The sequence below is a fragment of the Polypterus senegalus genome, chromosome 17 (assembly GCF_016835505.1).
Source record: "Polypterus senegalus isolate Bchr_013 chromosome 17, ASM1683550v1, whole genome shotgun sequence".
NCBI lineage: Eukaryota > Metazoa > Chordata > Cladistia > Polypteriformes > Polypteridae > Polypterus > Polypterus senegalus.
In genome coordinates, this window is record NC_053170.1 from 60058770 (window position 1) to 60080702 (window position 21933).

At 39.3% G+C, this 21933-nt stretch overlaps 1 protein-coding gene across 2 annotated transcripts in view; it reads right to left on the reverse strand.

Moving 5' to 3' along the window:
* Positions 1 to 21933, reverse strand: part of unc13d (unc-13 homolog D (C. elegans)) — a 400017-nt gene that overhangs the window by 184992 nt on the left and 193092 nt on the right. For both annotated transcript variants that reach the window (XM_039739768.1, XM_039739767.1), the window contains exon 11: positions 12893 to 12999. In XM_039739768.1, the coding sequence (XP_039595702.1) occupies positions 12893 to 12999 (107 nt within the window). The remainder of the gene's footprint in view (positions 1 to 12892; positions 13000 to 21933) is intronic.

A 21933-nucleotide genomic window follows, 5' to 3' on the forward strand; every position in this document is an offset into this window, starting at 1 on the left:
CACAACTAGATACTCTCAGTTCAGAGGAACTGGATAAACCTCTGGCACTATCAGAATTACTAGATGCTATAAACTCACTTCGTAGTGGGAAAGCAGCAGGCCCTGATGGCTACCCTGACTAATTTTTATAAACAAATTCTCATTTAGGTTAGCTCCCCTCTTTTTAGGAACATTTACAGAAGCTATAGGTAATACAATTTTACCTCAAACTGTTCGCCAAGCATTAATTACTATCTTTCCTAAGCAAAATAAGGGCTTATTACATTGCTTTCTTTGGTAATATCACAAGACCAAACTAGATTTATTAAAGGCAGACACTTAGCTTCCAACGCCTGTTTAATGTAATATATTTACCCGCAAAGTCTAACACCCCCAAGATAGTATTGTATGATGCACAAAAAGCATTTGATATGGTTGAATGGAACTACCTTTTCACTACATTGGAGAAATTTGGGGTTGGCCTGAGCATTTGTGCATGGATCAAACTATTTTATTCCAGTCCAGTTTGCATTATTTCAAACTAGAACGTGGTTACTAGACAAGGAAGCCACTTGTCACCACTGCTTTCGCCACTGAGCCACTGGCATTTCACTGTCAAAATGCTTATAAGATAAAGTAGATTATCAGAGAAGGACTTCAACAGAAAATTTCACTATATGCACATGATCCATCCATCATCCAACCCGCTATATCCTAACTACAGGGTCACGGGGGTCTGCTGGAGCCAATCCCACCCAACACAGGGTGCAAGGCAGGAAACAAACCCCAGGCAGGGCGCCAGCCCACCGCAGGGCACACACACACACCAAGCACACACTAGGGCCAATTTAGAATCACCAGTCCACCTAACTGCATGTCTTTGGACAGTGGGAGGAAACATGAGTACCCGGAGGAAACCCACGCAGCCAGGGGAAAAACATGCAAACTCCATGCAGGGAGGACCCGGGAAGCAAACCCAGGTCTCCTAACTGCGAGGCACCAGCACTACCCACTGCACCACCGTGCAGCCTGTGCACATGATATGGTAATATATATATCAGATCCACAAAATACTGCGCCTGCACTCTTAATAGCAAACAGAATTTCAAAAGATTTCTGGTCTCAGAATTAATTTGAATAAAGTGTGCTCTTTCAAGTGAACTCTCAAGCACACAATATTAGATTGGATACCTTCCCTTTTATCATTGCAAATCAGTGTACATACCTAGTGGTAAACATCAAGCAAATATAAAGCTCTTTATCAACAACATTTTGCTGTCTGTATGGAAAAAATAAGCAAGACTTGCATAAATAGTCTACCCTTCATCTTAATTTAGCTGGAAAAAGTAACACTGTCAAGATAAATGAACATACACAGGCTTGGTCCATAATAGAAATACAATTCTGAAGTACTTTTTTTATATTCCTTGCTTTGTGCCCTAGTAAATACAAGTTATCACCAATATACTAACAAGTGATTTGTGCTTAATTCACTCAGAATATGGAACCAATGTAGGAAGCACTTCAAGATAGAGAAGCTTTTATCTGTGGCACCTCTGCATGATTACCACCTTTTTTCACCCTCTCAAACATAGAGTTTTTAATATCTGGAAAACATTCAGGATTCTATCACTTAGAGATTTGTACATGGATAACGTTTTCGCTTCTTGTGAACAATTACACTCCAAATGTAACTTTCCAGCAATACATTTCTTTCACAACCTCCAAGTTAGAAACTTTGCTAAACAAAATCTGTCCAATTTTTTCTCACCTCCCACCAACTTCTATTCCGGAAAAAATATTTATCAGTCTTGAGGCCTCAGACAGCATTTCTGTAATATATAAAAACATTTTAAAGTCCTCCCTTTCAAAGATCTCAGAGTACAGTGGGAAAAGGATCTCTTACTCAACATTTCAGAAAAGGAGTAGAAGGCAGCCATGCACAGAATTCACTTTAATTCCATATGCAAAAAGTACAATTATATATTATATTATAGATTAATAGCCAACTATACATGACCAGCTATACATGACATGAAATGCCTACTGTACATTATACTTGACATACTTTGTGTAGACTGTGACATGGAACAATTCCAGAAAACATGGAAAATGACAAAGTGAACAGTCAAGGGCTGCACAGTGGTGAATAGGCAGCACTGTTGCCTTGCAGTAAGGAGACCTGGGTTCACACCTCAGGTACTTGCAGGGAGTTTGCATGTTCTACATGTGTCTGCATAGGTTTCCTTCTACTGTTCAAAGACATCTAGATTGGTGAACTGGCAACAATAAATTGGCCCTAGTGAGTGGTTTCTGTGTTCAACCTGCCAAGACTTTGTTCCTGTCTTGTGCTAGCTGGGATATGCTCCAGGAAACACTCCCTCTACCCCAAGGTCTGGATTAAGCAGGTTAGAAAATGAGATGAGCAGTCAAAATATGAGCATACTTTGTAAACAGTTTTGCAAATTTTCTGAAGTTTCATTTTTCATAGATTCTCAGCTGCTATGACTCCTGGTTGATGATTCCTAGAAAAGTGAATCTGCATCTATCACTTTTTTCTGTCAATTCCATTGTGCTTTGAAACTTGACATCAGGCAGCCACACTTGGCCACTCTTACCCTGCAAAGTATTCTCAGTATTCTTCAAAAAAGGAATCAATGACTCTCTTTAAAACTGATGTAAGGAGAGTGAAACATATTCTCAATGGTTTCATATGTGGCTACTTACTGCAAATATTTAAAAGTGGAACCAGCCATATATGTTTTACCATGCAACTACAATGCAACCCCAAGTTAAGAACCCATCACTTAAATGCTCCTTTGAGTTTTGGTGTTTCTTACACATCCTACCAAACTTCACAAGGGTGCTAAAATAACTCTTGGCCACACAATGCTGCCCCCACATCCCGGCTTTATTAGCAGACATATTCTTAAGAGCTGTGACAGCGTTAGCACCAGCAAGCCAGTTTGCATCTTATTGTACCCCAAATGAAGGATGTGTTATTGATATTCAACTTCTTGACCAAATTTTTGTCTTTGGTCTACTTTTCTGTTCCATGATCTGCAACTCTCTTTTCAAAAGTTAAAGAATGGGATTTCCTGTCCAGTCATAGCTTACTATGTGTCCAATGGTCGCAGCTAAACCGTTAAGTACACAAAATGAAATTATTTATAAATTTCAAAATCTATAGTTTTATAAATTATGAACAGCAACCATACACGAACCTTATGTGAAAAATTTCAACAGCTGGTTTCCTTACTCAAGACAAATCCACTAGCTCCTAGGGGTTAAAACAGCAAAAAGAAAGCATTTCAATGAATAACTTAATGGCGGACAATTAGGTATATTTAGCATCAACTATTGGTAGTTTTCTTCAGGAATTCATTAAAAATTACATTTTTGAAGGCCTGTTGATCCTCCGGCTAGGACATTGGATATCTCTGGGTCCACGGTCCTTGAGGCTGATCCTCCAATTAGCTGTGAACCACTCAATCTCAACTGAGATTGCAGAGGTGGTGAACCAGCTGAGGGTAGGGAAGGCTACAGGGATCTGTGGTATCCGGGGTGAACTTCTCCAGGCTGGTGGTAAGGCTGTCCTCCTGGCATTGCAAGCAATCTTTGCTTCCATTTGGGAGACTAGCATCATCCCAACTGACTGGAAAGGGTGATCATCTGGATTGCGGCAACTACAGGGGGATAACACTGCTCTCTGTGCTGGGTAAGGTCCTTGCTAGGGTCATCCTCAATATGATCCGTGATCACTTGCTCACGTATCAGCGACCGGAACAGTCTGATTTTATGCCTAAGAAGTCTACCATCGACCTCATCCTGGCACTAAGGGTTCTCATGGAGAGCAAACGCGAATATCGGCAGAGTTTCTTTGCAGCCTTTGTCGATTTTTGCAAAGTATTCGACTCAGTTGATCGAGCTGCCCTGTGGGAAATCCTGAGGGTTCACGGGATCCCCTCAAAGTTGCTGGATATCATGGCTGGCCTACTGTGAATGCTGTGCAGAGTGGGGACAGAACCTCTGTGTGTTTCCCAGTTGATTCTGGGGTTCATCAGGGTTGTGTTCTTGCTCCTACTCTGTTCAATGTTTGTATGGACTGGGTGTTGGGCAAGGTTGTGGGGTCCAGCAGCTGTGGGGCATCTGTTGGTGAAGAAAGATTCACGAATCTGGTCTTTGCTGACAATGCTGTGATCTTTGCGGAGTCAATGGAGGCTCTGATCAGGGAGCTCGAGAGACTGAGTGAGGAGTCTGAGCTTGCGAGTGTCCTGGATAAAAACCAAGATCCATGCCTTTAATGACCTCTTGGGCACAGCCATCAGCGGTTTGTCTGTCTGCAGAGAGAGTGTTGACCTTGTCGAGAGGTTTACTTACCTTGGCAGTGACATTCATGTCTCTGGTCACTCTTCTTATGAAGTCAGTAGATGGATTGGGAGAGCATTGGGGGTCATGAGGTTGTTGGAAAGGGGTGTGTGGCGCTCCTGATATCTCTTTAGAGTTCTGGTGCTTCCTGTCTTGCTATATAGTTGCGAGACATGGATGCTATCCAGTGAGATGAGATGAAGACTGGACTCCTTTGGTACGGTGTCTCTCCGGAAAATTCTTGGGCACTGTTGGTTTGTCTTTGGTTTGTCAAATGAGCGGTTGCTCTTTAAGTCCAGAATGAGGCACATTACCTGCATTGTGAGGGAGCGTCAGTTACGGCACTAGGGCTATGTGGCGCATTTCCCAGAGGGTCATCCAGCTCATAAGATCCTCATTGTGGGGGACCCGAGTGGCTTGACCAGGCCAAGGGGTTGCCCACGTAACACCTGGCTACGGCAAATAGGGGGTCAATTCCGGAGGGTGGGTCTGGACCATTTGTCTGCCTGGGGGGTTGCCAACTGGGATCCCACAGTTGTTTTGTTGTGTAGTGGGTGCAGCAACGCACTGTACCAGTGCATGCTCCCCAACTTGACTTGACTTGTTGACCAATAAACGTTCACAATGATGTTGTATTACTTAAATTGTGGATGATTTTCTCAATAGAATTTCATTGAAGGTGGGATCTCTGTGTTTCAATAGACATGTCTGTCTACAGCTAATAAGCAAGTTGCAGTTTCACTTCTTTTCCTGTGCTGCACTTGTCAAAATGAAAGAAAAAAAAAAAACACTTGCTGCAGTGTAGTGATGCCCCTGTTAATACTTTTGGCAGCTCAACATCGCATTATTTTAAGTAGTGATCAGAATATCTTAGGCGAACAATTCATTGGTAAAGTAGTACATCAGAATGTCCTTATGTAGATGGAAAGGTGTAGAGCTTTGAGGTCCATGGTCGAGAACCAAGTTATGATGTTTACACTTTATGGAAAAATAGGCATCCCTTCTCATACATGAAAGAAACATCTCTAAAATGTAGATCTCTCCTATCTTGTAGTTCTTACAGATCAAATTGGTTATTGCTGTTTTCACAAAGATACACACAATATTTTTTATGTAAACATTGTTTTGCTATTTATTCCAATATAAGGACAAACTAGGTAATGCCACACTAGGCTGCCATCCCAGCACGTATCACACTAGGGATTTAAGCATTAGCTGTGTTTATGAGAATCACCTATCATCCATTTCTTATATATAGGGAGTGAATTGCAAAAGGCCTTGTCTGCTGTTTTTACAGGTTTGCTAGGGAGGTTAGCATAGCTGCTTTCAAGGTTCAAGTGGACAGCCATAAATACAGTAACTTTACATGCCCTAGTCTAGAAGATGGAATATATTTATATGCATGTAATAGCAAAAGATATGCTATCCAGAGTGAAATGCATTTGGCAAAACTCAGCATCTTATTAGAAATGTTCTAACTCTCATCTGTAGTTTGGAAGTTTATTTTTCACATTACTTGAATATTTTAAAGGCTTAATCCAATATCAACCAGTTCTTTGAATGTATTACTTTAAGTGTATATTTACTAGATAAATAAGTAAATAAATGAATATACACATACAGTTTGGTCTGATCACTCACCAGAATAACTACAAAGCAAGACAATTAAAAAGAAACAAAAGTTCTGACTTGGCACTCACCGTCACCGTGAGGCATTATACAGACATATCGCTGTTGGTATAATGGAGCCCCAGTAGCATTTCTTGACACAATCTGCTAAATAATTTGTTGGCTGAAATTACTCAGTTTTAGTTTGTCAGAGAGAGAATGTGCAGCATTGTTCATAATGACACTCAGTTTTGTTTAATTCTCTCCTTTGCTATGACCTCCAGGGGGTTCAGAGTGTGTCCTATAACTGAACTTACCCTTTTAATTAGCTTTTTGGTTCGGTGGGCCTCTATTTGTGATGTTACCAGTCAAGCCCACCACAACGAAGAAAATCACACGGGCCATAACAGAGTTATAGAGGATGTGAAGGATGTCACTTCCCACATTAAAGGAACAAAGTCTCAAAAGGAAAAAGAATCTGCTCTGCCATTTCTTATAAAGTTCCACTGTGTTCTGGGACCATTCCAACCTGTCATTAATGTAGACCCCAAATAGTTGTAGGGGTGGACCACCTTTACGTCCACTCCTTGAGTGGTGACCGGACATAGAGACTCTTCAGCGCAGCGAAAGTCAATAACCAGTTTATTGGTTGTCCTGATGTTAAGATACAGATAATTCTCTTTGCACCTAGAAAAAACCTTCTTCACTTGACACCAATACACCTCATACATGCAGAAGTGCAGTTATTCACACCTTTGACATTTTATTTCATCCTTGTCTTTTCCATGTAATGTATATGAATTTATGGTAACTAATCTGTATTTGTTCACTCACTGAGGTTTCTGTTATTACTATAATGGAGGTGAATGATAAACTGGTGTAGTAGTGAATGCTGGTGTAAGTTTCTAATATAATCCAAATTTCCTCATATAGTTGATACTGAAATAAGCCTGCAAATGGTGAACCACAATTTCTCTAAGTTCAACAAAAGGAAAAACAAAAACAAGTAACACATAACTTAAACATGACACTTGTGACACTTTTAAGTCAATTTTTTTTCTCGAATCTCCATTTTGATATGCCGCTTTGACCACTGTAGATAGCACTGCAAGTAGTAAACTTTTAATTTGAGATCGGAGATTGCAGGAAACTATTCCTCCCTTCTACTTAAACTGAAACGCATTGTGAACGTCAATGATATACTGAAAGATAGTAGAGTACATTGACAAAAGCTAAATATATTTAAAACACAACAGCAAGTGACATAAGCAAATAACTTTACAAACATCTACCCAACGGTGGCCCCACATCTCAAACCCAAATATGCATAACTTAAACATGAACAGTGTGAAATGCTAGGAAGTCACAGCAGCAAAAGTAAATGATGTAATATTAAACAATCAGCAACATGAAACAATCTATCCATGTCTTGCTTCGATAGTTTTGCTTTCATCTAAGGACAATGAAGTGCCCACCACATTCAGCTACACCTCGCTCTTTCATTATAGTCATATTCGTACTGCCTCCTTTTAATTGCTGCTTCAAATCCTACTCCTCATTTTCACTTTTAAACCTGAAAAATCCTTCTCTCTCACACTGTGCTTCCACATTTTTCCACTAAAGCAGAGTAAGAATTCTTTGTATGGAGTGGTCTTCCAATCACGTTGGCTTTCTTGCCTGCCATATCTCCTTTAGTTAAAAGAATAATGAGCAAACAAGTAAATACCTTGTTGACTAGAACAGCTGGAGACCAGCTTTAAAGTAAAACAAACTGAAGAAGTCAGAAGAAGTAGAAGCAAACAAAACTGAGGTTGATAATAATGCAGAATTAGTTTCAAAATTTATGTAGAATTGGTTTGGTTTTAGAGCTTCCAACTTGAACTAGGAAATAGTACTTTGTAAAAATTAGGATATAACATATGCAACTGCCCATAACATAGCAAAGAACATGGATGCAATTCAGACAGTACAGAAAGAAGGCTTCAGAGAGCTCGGCCCAAGATATGTGTTACAGAGCCATAAACATTTTGGTTACATTTTGATGTACACCACAACTCTACACAGATTGATGGGACAAGGTTGTTAAGGTTATGAAAGTTATGAAGGAAATAAATAATGTTTCATTCTTTTCCAAAATCACTGACTCATGGTCAAGCTGAACCACAGACCCATACCCAAGTCTCACTGTTCATTATACCGACGACAACTGAGACCTGAAAAGCATATGCCTTCAGACTTTTTACTTTCCAGATGATCATGCAGGGGAAATATTTTGTAGTGGAGCTTAAGTGAGCCACTCTTGTTCTGGGGCTTGAAACAATCTCATCATATTTGTAGGAGTTCCGACAGTGGCATGAACACAAGCAATTTACCAGAACAAATGGAAAAGACGGGGCTGTTTTGGACACAGACTACATACATTGGTATTGGTAAGTTTATATGGCCAAAACACAATGCTTGTTAGAAACATAAGCAAATTCTCTTAATAGGAGTTGTGGAATCAAAGCATGCACTTATAGTGATCTATTGGTTAGCATATTGTAATGACATCCTTGTTGGGAATCGACTAGCATAAAATTACTGTGTATACTGTATATGGCACGTGTTCTGAGATTGTCTGGGCAGCACTCTGGAGACTGCTGCATCGTCAAAGATTCTGAGTACGTTTACAGGTACTTTGTCTTCTTTTCCATTAATAACTCAATATTACTTTATAATAGAAACTAAATAAAGACATAAACAGAGACCTAAGAGTGTACACTTTAACATGTATCAATTGCTTAAAAAACATGATTTTTAAAATTAGGTGAGTTGGACCTAAAATTAAAGACTTTCCTCAGAAATAGCGGATTTTGAGCTGCAGTGCACCAGCGCATGCAGAAGGAGCCGCATTCACACGATAAAAATTGTAAATTAGTCTCAGCCTTCAAGGAGCACCATGGGATTGTTATTCTGGCGGTGCTTTCAAAATCTGGCATGCATCTCATGGGGAAGTTCGGAAACAGCTTTTAGCAAATTCACATAGCATACCAGGCTTTGTTATGTGTGCTTGATTTGGCTCCGGCAAAAATGGCATTGAATGTGGAGTTGACTCCTTACCCCATCACATACATGGGGAGAAAGCGTAAGCTTCGCATTCTAGCCCAGTTCAGAATAAAATTGTGGAGTTCCATTGCTTTTTGTAATATAGAAAAAAAAATAGAAATGTATATGTCTGTTGTGTACTGTATCTATTGTCCCTCTGCATTATAGCTTCCAAGTTTTGTTTTCTTTTTTTGCTGTTGTCTTTTCCAGCCAGGGCAAAAATAAAAATACATGCTGTTCTTCTTAGTCTTTCACAACACATGTTGTTCACATTCTGTAATGCATAATTCAATAAAATTGACATTTATTCCAATAATGTAGCTCCAAGCAAAATCTTTCATACTTAGCTTATAAGGTGTAATCAACACACAGTGAAAAGCTATTCACCTTTCCATGCTGAATTCAAAGGAAGATGTATAGCACTATAACTTATAGTGGGTTCCAGCCAGCTTGTATTGCCCCACTGTCTAATATAGGGGGTCTGAACCTGCACCCCAAGGGGGTATGAGATGGTATTCAAGGGGATGCAACAAAGAGTGTCACAATTTGCCAAAATTGAGTGAGGTGCAATGTCAGCTTTATTGTGGTGCAATCGGTGTCTTGCAGTGTGCTGTCTTTTGTAGGTCATTTATTAGTTAGTTTTCCTATTCTATAATGTGAAAAGAATCAAACGTTACACACACAGCAGTCATCTGTCACAGAAATGCACATTCTCATGGGTTCCTTGATTGTAGCATAAAGGTGAACAACATTTTTTAAGAGAATGGAATTTGCATCTAGTAATGGTCCGTAGAGAAGGGTGAGGTCTAGTATGGATTTCTGTGCAAGCCTTTATCATGAAACGTGACTGATTTCGAGGTTTGATTGACATTTTTGTTCAGAGGAACAAGGGGGAGTGAAGTGGATGCAACAGCTGCTGGATACTCTGAGCCTCTCTCTCCTGCTGACGGTCCTGGCAGTAGCACTGCACTTTTAACTGTGTGGAGCATCTGTTTTTGAACATCTGTGTAGGTGTTATCGGGAGAGAGAGCTTGTCGACTGTATTTCAACACTTGGCGGTACGCCAACAGCTGTTGCTTTGTGGAGGTCTACAATCCCTCAATCATTGCTTGTGTGTCATTTCCTCACACCACTTCACGGGATACCCCAATCCCCGCATTGTTAATCGAGGGTCTAAGATTAAAGGGGGACACATATACCAGATTGACATTTTTAAGGGTAAATTGCTTCATTTATTTTTTCATTTTATGCACCATGTTAAAAGCTTAACTTTGAGTTTAATGTATTCATTTGTGGTACTGCAAGTGGATTAATTTGTGGTTCAAAAATCACAATCTTAACTTTTTCATTTTCAAATGTGGTATTACATTTGTAGGGGGTGTGAACATAAAATTTTTCTAGAGGTACACGGCAGAGAAAAAGGTTGGGAATTACAGCTCTAACAGATCATGTATTAGAGAAGTCAACAGAAGAATATGCAAAGTAATGAAGCTGCATTCATTATGCAGCAAATAAAATAAACATGTCACGACACAAATACTAATTTTATACTGAGGGCGTGTAGCACACAATGAAAAGCTACCAGCTTTTTATTTTATCATTGGATTTATTTATTTGGTGAATACCCTTTTTATGTTGAATTCAAAAGCAGATTAATGGCTTCTCGCTTATATGTTAAATTACATATCATGAGACAAATACTGCATTTAGCTACGGAGCGGGCAGCACAGAGGCGCAGTGGTAGCGCTGCTACCTCACAGTAAGGAGACCCGGGTTTGCTTCCCAGGTCCTCCCTGTGTGGAGTTTGCATGCTTTTCTCGCCAAGCTTCTGAAGTACGTTAGCATCGGTCCCATTGGCAACTCCTGTAAACAGATTTCCACGCTCAATATGAATTGCGATCCTATAGTTGACCCACTTTTATTCCCTTACGGAGACATTGGCTGGCACAAAGAGTTACAACATTGTGACGGCCGCCCCTTACCCGGCCGGCAGCTACACCTCCAAGACCTGTGGCCTGGATTAATTGCTGAGGTTAAATCTTAATCAAGCCGTACCTTTAACAAATTAAACCTTTCCCCCACAATCGACGGTGTAAAAAAATCATAAAAGAAAAGCAGATATGTAAACTTAAACTGATAAAATGTATTAAATGAAACAGAAAAGCTAAATAAATTATAAATATCCCTCCACCAAAGCAACACCGTGACAAATCCTTAGATGAATATAACTACCCCTCCCTTGCCCTTGTAACATATAACAAACAACACAAATACCAAAAAAGAATGAATGAAATACGGAAATGAACGGTCGTGAACTTGAGTCCGAGTAACAATTGTCCTGAATGCAGATGACTGGTTAACCAATATATGAAGTGTTTGTAATTCCCGGAAAAAATGGAACAGCCTCACCGTGTATCCTCGGCGGTGGTGGAAAATGATCCGACCCCGGGGTCTCTCGATGATAAGGGTATTGGAGTAAATCCGGCGGAATGAAAAACAAACTGGATGGAAATGCGCGATGTGAAATACAGCAGGTACAGGTGGTTCGTGGTCGTATATCGAAAAAATCTCCTTCTTCTTCTTCCTCTTCTCTTGATTGTTTTTATAGTCCTGTGACGAATGTAATCGATTAATTGAAAACCGGTGTTTTCCAGGTTTGGGGCTGCGATCTCCTTCCATCATCCATTCACTGACATACTCAAACAGTAAACGGGACGATGAAAACAAGACGCACGTGGTACGAACACAAACACTATTAATACTATGTAGCCCCGCTACAACATGTTCCCGATAAAAGAACCACCAAGCGAATAAGGCTTACTCAATGCCAATTTTACACGTACAGATTAGCAATGAGGAATACATTTAGTATTTTACACTCCAGTGGCGGACCATTCCAACAGTATGTCGTAGATGCGTATGTTAAAACAGAGGGCGCGCGTCTCAACTATCTCAGATCAGATCAACAAGATTTCCGCGTGGAACAATACAAAGGACTGTCAGATGCACTGCAAGCAAATGCTGAAAATAACAACGTACGTGTAGGCAAAATGATCATATTACCATCCACATTTCCAGGAAGTCCAAGGTGCATGCAAAAAAACTATCAGGATGCCATGGCCATAGTACATAAATTCAGACAGCCTCATTTATTTATCACTTTCACATGTAATCCTGCTTGGTCGGAAATTCTACATGCACTGTTGGATACCCAAAGACCGGAGCACAGACCTGATATTGTAGTACGAGTCTTTTGGATTAAGCTGCAGGAATTACTTAGAGACATTCTACAACAACATCTTTTTGAGGTTGTTATTGATTATATTTACATAATCGAATTTCAGAAGCGCGGCCTTCCTCGTGCCCACATGCTGTTTACTCTTCACAATAATTCTAACAACCAGTCTTCAGCCACGGTCAGTTGTACGTGGCTTTTCTAAGGTTAGATCTTTCGACTCATTATTTGTCGTCACCACCAAAACACCTTTTCACAACGGCGTCTTTCAAGAAGTATTTATTTCTTCGTGATTTCTGAATTCCTTTCTCACCGTTTTCCATTCCTATTCTTACATCGCCCTATGTTACAGCGGGCGTCGGCTAGTATTTTTAATACTTGTAGCAATGAATCATGTAATTATGTGTAATTTACTTTAGGCTGAAATAAATACATTTGAATATGGAATCCAATTATATGGGGATTTATCATCTGCTATGTAAAACTAATTTCTACAATGAAAAATAAGGTGAAAAAGCAACAGACGCATTTCATGTGAAAATTGATCAAAAATGTTTAAAGATAATGAATATAAGAATCCTCTTGGTGTCTTGCAAATAAGATGCCTGTATTACTCACGCTAAGTCTTGCATGAACGGAGAGAGGTTGTTTTGGGTAGCATACACGTCTAATAGAGTTTTGGCTGGTCTGCAGAGGTCTCCTTTCCAGGTTGAACTGCTTGATTCCTGCATAGTGATAAGAAAATAAAAAAGTTCCTGTAAGTACAGTATATACCAATGACTTTTTTTTTCAAAGACTAGCTTAGATAGTAAATTTAAAATTATTTGCTTTCTATTCTTTTTACTAACCATTATTTATTTAATACATTTATTATGTAATGGGGCTCTCTCTTTCTGCAACAGACCAAGACACAGTATGTTAAAAAAGTAATAAATACAAAGAAGCACTTTGTTCTATTCTTCCTGCATTTCTGTTTGTTAGTTATTTTTGTAAAAACAAATGTATTAAAACAATTATGAACATTTACATCACTGTTCTGTTCTGTTTAGCTTCTGTAGTTATCTTTCTGTGACACTTCATGCTACTGCTATAGTGGCAAGCTGTTCTCCTTCTCATGGGACAGACACTAGAAAAAGCCTAAGAGCCTTGGATTCCAAGAATGAACCCAAGATTAAAAATGTTTGTCATCTTAATATAGTGACCATTACAATCTGACATAATATTTTAGAAAGCCTAGGAGGGGAAAAGCAGCCATTTGACCTAGGTCTGGAAAACTGCAACTGTGTCTGACTTTATGATACAACAGGTAATGTAACCCCCATTGCTAACAGTGTTGACTTTGACAGCACATTTTCATTTAGTTGTAGTTTTTGACTTCTGACTAAATTGCATTTTAGTTTTAGTCACATTTTAGTCATTTAATTATTGTTAGTTTTAGACTAGTTTTAGTTGACAAAAAATACATTAGTTTTAGTTGAGAAAAGGTAAATCAGTTTTAGTCAACTAAAAGCAAAAGTAAATTAATCAAAAGGTAAAAATCAGATGGATATCTTGTTTAAAATATGAACATGCACAGATTATACTGTACCTCTAAAGTATTATACTAATATGTACACTAAAGAGCCAAACCACATGTAGTGATTATTGAACATAAAATGAAGAGTAGATGTAGAAATGATTTACATCAATAGCTAAATTTGATGATGGTGTTATTAGGGCAGGCTGGACTGCAGTCATGGATGTAGTGGGCAAACAGGAATTGACTTAGCACACAGCCTTATGGAGCACCGGTGCTGAGTGAGTGAGTTGAGTATAGGTAGGAGCCGAGTTTAACTATCTGAGTTTACTTGATAAGAAAGTCCTTTATCCAGGCGCAGAAGAGTAAGGGGAAACCTAGGTTAGACAGTTTACTGACTAGAATATACGGAATAATTGTATTAAAAACTGAGCTCTAGTCAATGGAAAGCATCCTCAAATAGCTCCCCCAGTGTTCCAATGCCTCCGTGCAGTGTAGAGAGCAATGGTTATGGTATCCTCAGTGCACTGGATTGCTCTGTAAGAAAACTGGTGTATGTCAAATGTGGGAGAGGTACAGGCTTTGATGCAATGTGAAACCAACCTCTTAAACCACCTTATGACATGAGATGTAAGGAGTATTGGATGACAGTCATTAAGACTGTCAGTGGCTGATTTCTTGGGTACAGGAATGACAATAGCTGACTTCAGACAGGGTGGAATGAAGACTTGTCTCAGGGAGTGATTGAAGATGTTGGTTAAAAGATGTGAAAGCTGGTCAGCACATACGTTTAGCACCTTGCCAGGTATTCCATTGAGACCAGTAGCCTTCCTGATTTTAGCACCCACCTCACTTGTTGCTCCTATAAAGTAAATGTCTGGGTGCTAGAGTCTGAGTATGACCAAGAGAATGAGACTGAATGTTGATGTGCCAAAACGCACAAAAAAGTAGTTCTGTTCCTGTGCCAGCGAGGCCCCCAATTCCACAAATGTTGTGTTGCACCCTCTGTAGTTGGTGATGTTCCTGAATCATGGGTTTTGCATTGGTGAGAAACATACTCGGTAAATGAGGCTTATGTTTTTTTCCTGAGCTTCTCTAGTAGGCTGGCATCCCTTTTCTGCATCCTCTCTCTCTCTCTGCCATCTGCGGTGTCTGCCAGACCCGATAAATCCTGGTCGTCTCGCTAGGTCAGTGGGTATGTTGCAAGTGTGATGAAAATTGTCTGAAATGGGAAGTTTAACCGAAAGCCAATATCCAGTAAATCTTGACAGCTACAGCAGCAATTTCCTTAACTGTACGCAAACATACTAAACCAACATACTGTGCAAAACAAAAATAAAAGCATTCGAAAGAGAGAATCCATATATGAATGTTAGCATTCTTTTAATCAGATTGAAATTGCTTTATTTTAATCTGTAGTTTTCCGTGTGTACATTATGCATTTTGTAAAATTTCTAATTTGGATTTTACCTGTGAACTGAGCCTGCACTCATCGAAGAGTGCTATAAAAAATTAATTGAGTTGAGTTTTAACAAAATTATAATAACTTTTCTTAATTATAAATCTTCAAGCATTGTGCTAGCTTGTCTACATTCCTGATACCTGAACCTCATTTCTCTTCACCACTTTCAAGATAAACTGTGTCTTTTGTTAAACTGATGTTAGTGCTGGGATGGTGCTGCATATAGTTTTGCTTCTTTAGTAACTGCAGCTTCACATTATTAGTACAACCTGCCATTTGGAAAGCACTACAAATTTATAATTGCCACAAGGGTAGCAAGGCAGTGTTAAAATTGGATCTCTCTAATGTTTAGGGGTCAATAAGCACACAATTACATATCACTGAAAGCAAACTTGAATAGGCAAAGTCAGAAACCTTATTTCAGATATTTACAACTTCTATGAAATGGAACTTTCTTCAGGATCAGTTACATCAACTTGGCATAAGATCAAAGTGGGTCTTACTTTGTGATCTTATTTGCCTGAGTTATGAATATGATTGCAAAATCTACAAAAGTGCACAGTCCCTTAAACTGGAACATGAGAAAACATATTGGGTGGTGTCAGGCTCTAGATGCCTTTAGCGTTATTTTTAACTGTTTATTGTTGTATTCCACCAGAATTGTATTTATCATTGTATTCCAACTGGCTTATGAGAAATGCATTTTTTTTGTTGCATAGTCTGCACACTACAATATGTATAAAATTCAGCTCAAAGAAGTTGACCCAGAGGAAAGTGAAAAATAAGGCCAAATTTCACCTTATAATTCTTAGGGCAACTATTTCCATTCATTTCTCAGAAACTTGTTAAATATTTTGCCAAGGTGTCATTTCAAAGAGACACAGAAACAATCCTTGCTCCCTGGTCTGCTAGAGGTTCAGGAGATGGATTTAGCTTACCAGGAAAATTTAGGGTGTGATAAACCAATAAGCTCTTACCTTCATTTCAACTGTTAAGATCTTATAAAGGAATTTTAGGGCTTACCTATTCAAACATCCATCCATTATCCAACTCGCCATATCCTAACTACAGGGTTACAGGGGTCTGCTGGAGCCAATCAGCCAACAAGGCAGGAAACAAACCCCGGGCAGGGCACACACACACCAAACATAATTTAGAATTGCCAATGCACCTAACCTGCATGTCTTTGGACTGTGGGAGGAAACCCACGCAGACACAGGGAGAACATGCAAACTCCACGCAGGGAGGACCCGGGAAGCGAACCCAGGTCTCCTTACTGCGAGGCAGCAGCGCTACTCATTGTGCCACCATGCCAACCCTATTCAAGCAGTTGTAGTCTAAACCACATTGCTCTGGTTTGAAGAAGCTTAATCTACCTTTTTTGGAAAGACAAGCTATAAGCTGACCCAGACCAGAGAGGTGATGCAATATAGATATTTAAGTTACCTAAAGTATTCCAAACCAGAACTGAAGAGCAGTTTTGGAAAAAGTGACAGAATCTATTTCATAAGCAACTGAACCATGACTGGCATTCTGGGGCTATGACTTTGTTGAAGGGCAAGATTGTGAATCGCTCAGCAACCCAAGACCCCCCAACACTGAGGCAACACAAAGTGGGAAAGAGAAGTGCAATTTGTTTCTTTGTTTCAGGAGTAAATAAGAGTAGATAAAGTGTTAAGAGTGGTAGTAATGAGACAGTAAGGACTCTAAAGAAGATAATGCTAGGCAATTAAAAGAAATATCACCTTGGCAGATTTATGTAATGTGTAACCCCACAACATTAACTTCCTTATTCAGTTTACTACAAGCTTCTGAGTCCTTCAAAGTAGTATCAACGGGACTGGGTAGAATCTCCAGAATGTACTTCACTGTTTCTTGGTTTTGACAAACAGTACATTCTTAACAGGTAAACTGGCTGCAAGAGACAGGGTAGAACTGCTGGCACCATGACCAACTCCTGAATGCTTTTACTGACAGCAAGTGAGAAAGGTAAGCAGAGGTGACATTCCACACCAAATATTAGTATTTGTGTAGCTGGTGAAGAGCCCAGGTACAGTGAAAAATGTACAATAGGAACCTTGGTTTCTCTTGCAGAGTGGCTTTTGTTGATGGATTTGGAGTGTTAGCTCAGATTTCCTCAACACATCACAAGTAGTATGTTCAGACAAGATACTGTTCAGGGAAAATGACATATGTCCCATTATAGGAGCTTAATGTAACTTAGAATAATTGTTTGAATACGGTCTGTGGAAGGAAACTCTACAAGCATGAAGATGTAATCAGTTATTGTTGTAACTGAGTCTGAAAAGGAAAGTGTATGCATATTAATATCAGATGCAGAGGTTTTGCAGATCAGTCACCGAAAAGTACTATTAGCATACTGGGTATTGTGAGGCAGTGGAGGAAGCACACCACCTCCTAATTTAAAAAGCTGCAGAGACAACCATTGTCATGATTAAGGTGGAAACTAAACCTTTTCTTTGAAAAATCCATTTTTACTTGAGAAATGTTGTTCTCTAAAGTATGTTTTTTTAATGTGGATAGCTTAATGAAATGCTTTCCACTTGCCAAAGAGGCTGCATTAAAGAGTTTATTTAACATTAATTTATTTTGCTGCAATGCCATCTAGTTGCTTCATTGCCACATACAACGTGACGTTGCTAGAAGTGCTATTTCGAGTACTGTCATCATTCCTGTGACAATGTAAATGATCAGCATTGTGAATGAAGCACTGCCAAGTTTGTGGATAATTTAAAAGAAAAGCTTTGCGAGTACTCCTGTTTAAATTCTGCTTTAGAAATCTGTGTGTCTTACTACTTGGATTTGTCTTCTTTCTTTGGTTTTGGTTGCAATTCATTTCCCTGTCATTCACTGCAAGTATTCTGTTCCCCCTTACTTCCTAGTCGTTCTCTCCTTTTCTCCATGCTGATTGTTGCGTCATAACAGTCATATCATTTAAATAAAAAGTGGACAATCATGGCATTTTAGTTTCTACTAAATTCACAAAGAAGACTAATCAGCCTTAGCTGAGTAACCTGAGAGTGTACGTTGATATATATAGGATGGTGACTTATTAGGTATGTCAAATGACATGAATGTACCTGTCAGAATATGCAGTAGTATACAAATTCAGAGTACACAGTGATGTCACAGGTCTAACCTATTAGTGTTATTTATTTTATATTTTCTATATATTTTGTTTAACATGAAACTACTAATGATGGTATTATTGTTATGTTTGCAGTACAGATGAGATTTGGAGTAACAAGGAGGAGGATGTGAAATCAGAAATGGGAGATCAAAACAGGGAGATTAAAGAAAACCATTCATCAAGGCCAAAACGAAGAGAAAGAAAAACATATGAACGTAAGCAAAAGGCTGATACACAAACAAACAAACAAAGCAGAAAGATTTTTAGCAAGCAATATTTTTTAATCCTTAGCTCGAATGGGGAAGGATTGCCTAGGAAGACATTTTATATCCATCACGTAGCACTACCCAGATGACAACCCTCAAGGACATTCCCATAACAATTATTGCGTGTTGTAACAATGGGTGTCCAACACCTCTGGAAATATGTGCTATTGCTTGTAAAAGAATAATTCCTATTACCGATCGATTGGCCACTGATTGTAGTACTCCTTTATGCAAAGTATTACAGTAGTTGAAGTGCATGTGTCATTTTGCAACCAGAATTTCCTGTAAATGGAGAGCAGCCAGTCAAAATTAGGACAGATCAGAATGTTGGATTTTATTTTAAAGAACGTGGACTAACAAATGAAGAAAAAAGGAATCTGGAATCGGTCCTGTGCATGGAGAAGAATGACAGTCGTATATGATGTCCAGCTAAACTTGAAGGAAGGGAGCCCCACCAAGAAAGAGCCACACCTTCAGAAGTAATTAAAAGTGAAGCTGCTTTAATAAGTTTAGGCCCTTTTTGTCTTTTAATTAAAGTGGATACTGCTTGTTGGAGTGTGGACAGTGAACAAGCTTGTGTTTAGTATTGCAGTTGAGAGGTATTTACCCTTACTGTTTAGTAAATACTAGGCTTGTTAGGTTAAGAACCTCTATTTTACTTGTAAACGTGTTAAGCAGGATAGTTATGAATCTTCTTGATAAAAACCCTATGAACATTTTATTAGTGTATTTACTGTATTTTATTTATTTTAGTAGTTTTTGCAGTCACAGAACAATGAACAGGTAATACATGTGATCTGCAGGTTAATTGTAGCAGTACTTAGCACTTTAATATAGAACACAGCTGATTATGCATGAGGTTAGTGCTAAAAATGTAAAGGAAAAAGAAAAACAAATGGTAGTGGAACTGGCCAGTTCTTTTAACATGAAATCATTGATTGGTATAGGCCCTATGGGCGGCACGGTGGCGCAGTGGTAGCGCTGCTGCCTCGCAGTTAGGAGACCCGGGTTCGCTTCCCGGGTCCTCCCTGCGTGGAGTTTGCATGTTCTCCCCGTGTCTGCGTGGGTTTCCTCCGGGCACTCCAGTTTCCTCCCACAATCCAAAGACATGCAGGTTAGGTGGATTGGCGATTCTAAATTGGCCCTAGTGTGTGCTTGGTGTGTTTGTGTGTGTCCTGCGGTGGACAGGTTTGGTCCCTGCCTTGTGCCCTGTGTTGGCTGGGATTGGCTCCAGCAGACCCCCGTGACCCTGTATTTGGATTCAGCGGGTTAGAAAGTGGATGGATGGTATAGGCCCTACAAAAACCTGGTCAAAGCATCCCAAGTAAATACTAATTACCATTTTTGTTTTCCTCATTACATTGTTTGCACACAAGAGATCATATTCGACACAGAAGAACCACTGAAAACTAAGGACCACACTTCCATGACAGCACGACTGCTTTAATTCAATAAGACAATATGGCTGTCTTAGAATATACATGATTGAGGCTATTTGATGTTTCTTTTTTTTTTGACCTTTACATTTAGTAAGTTCCAAATTGCAACATAAGTGTTGCAAGCTAATAATGTGCTGTAACTATGAAATAATCAAAAATAATAATTATAGTAAAAAGTAGTTTGGAGCACAATGGTAATTAGACTTAAATGCTGAAAATCAGGCTTTAAATTGAAAGATAATTGTCACTTAAAATACAATGCAAGGCCTGAAAAAAACCAAACAAGCTCACATTGCAATATTAGAACAACTGTGAGAAGAACAGTTAGAGTCATCTGTAAAATCAAATGTACAGTATGTTCATTCATCCTATTGACCTAGATTGTCCAAAATAACATAGAGATCTGAAGGCCCCTAAAGTCCTACTCGCCACCATACTACTAATTAAGTTTATTTGCCTATGGTTCTTTTCATAAACAAAAACGTTCTAACATTTGTGTGAAATCTTCCACAGGTTTCCAACTGTGTCTCAGTGTTCTTGTTGAAGAAGCGATTTTAAAGTAACAGTTGAAATCAATTGTGCTAATTCCCTTAATAATTTGAAATACTTCAATCATGTCACCCTTTAACCTCTGTTTGCTTATAGTGAAAAAATTCAACTCATTCAGTCTTTCCTCATATCTCATTTCTCTCAGTCATGGAATCAACCTAGTCATTCTTCTCTGGACTTTCGCCAGCTGTTCCATTTTTCTGGAATATGGAGCCCAAATCTGTACTCAGAAGAGGGCCCATTACTGCATTATGTAACTTAGGCACAGGGAGATTCACTTGAAAGAGGCCCTGAATTTGTTGTAACTCCGGCTAGGATAAAGCAATCTGAACCAAAAAAATATGTTTATATACCTTTGCGTATGTGTAATCAATTGCATTACATGTGATGCTAGAAGTGGTTTCCGTTTTCTGCCAGACACATTTCGACGCGGCGCTCCGTGTTCCTGAACATACTGGTAAGCGTCTCGGGGGGGGAATAGCAGCAATTTCATGTTGGATGTTTTCCTACAAATTTTCCACAGTGCGAAGCTTGTTCCGAGAGACTTTTCCTTTGAGTCTACCCAAAGGAAGAAGTTTGGTGGTGTCAAATCCGGCGACCGTGGTGACCAAAGCCCCTTTGAAATTACCCTGTTGCCGAAGAAGGACTCAGTTTCTGCAATGCTCCTTGCCGATGTGTGACACATTGCTCCATCTTTCTGGAAGTAACCTTCTGTTAACTCACGATCATCCAGTTCATTCTGACATCGCTTAACCGAATTTGTGACCCAATAGGTTCACACCATAAAGTGGCGCTACTCAATACTGTACACCACCATCCTGATGAGAAGTCGAGTAACTGAGTGAAGGGGCATGGGTGGTATGCACCCAGAAGTTGCAAGCGGAGGTTAAACGTCGCAATAGCTGTCCGGCGCCTACCTCATCGCTCCAATGCAGTGGCATCCCGACTTGTTTGAAGTTCCATATACTGAGGAGTACATTGCAATGCAAACATTGTTTCATTCAGATTGCTTCATCCTAGCAAGAGTTATTACAGAATATTCAGGGTCTCTTTCGAGTGAATCTCCCTGTATAATCCTCTTGACTTGCACTCTACACATTTATCCCTGGGAAGGGATTCTTACTTGATCTTCTTTGACAGCCTTGGCCATATTGCTTGATTTGATTTATGTGTTTGACAGATGAGTGATGAATAGTTGTCACATGTTGGACATGTAGATCAAGTATAATTTAGGCATTTCCAGTACTAACTTGTCCCCCAATATATAAAAAACCCT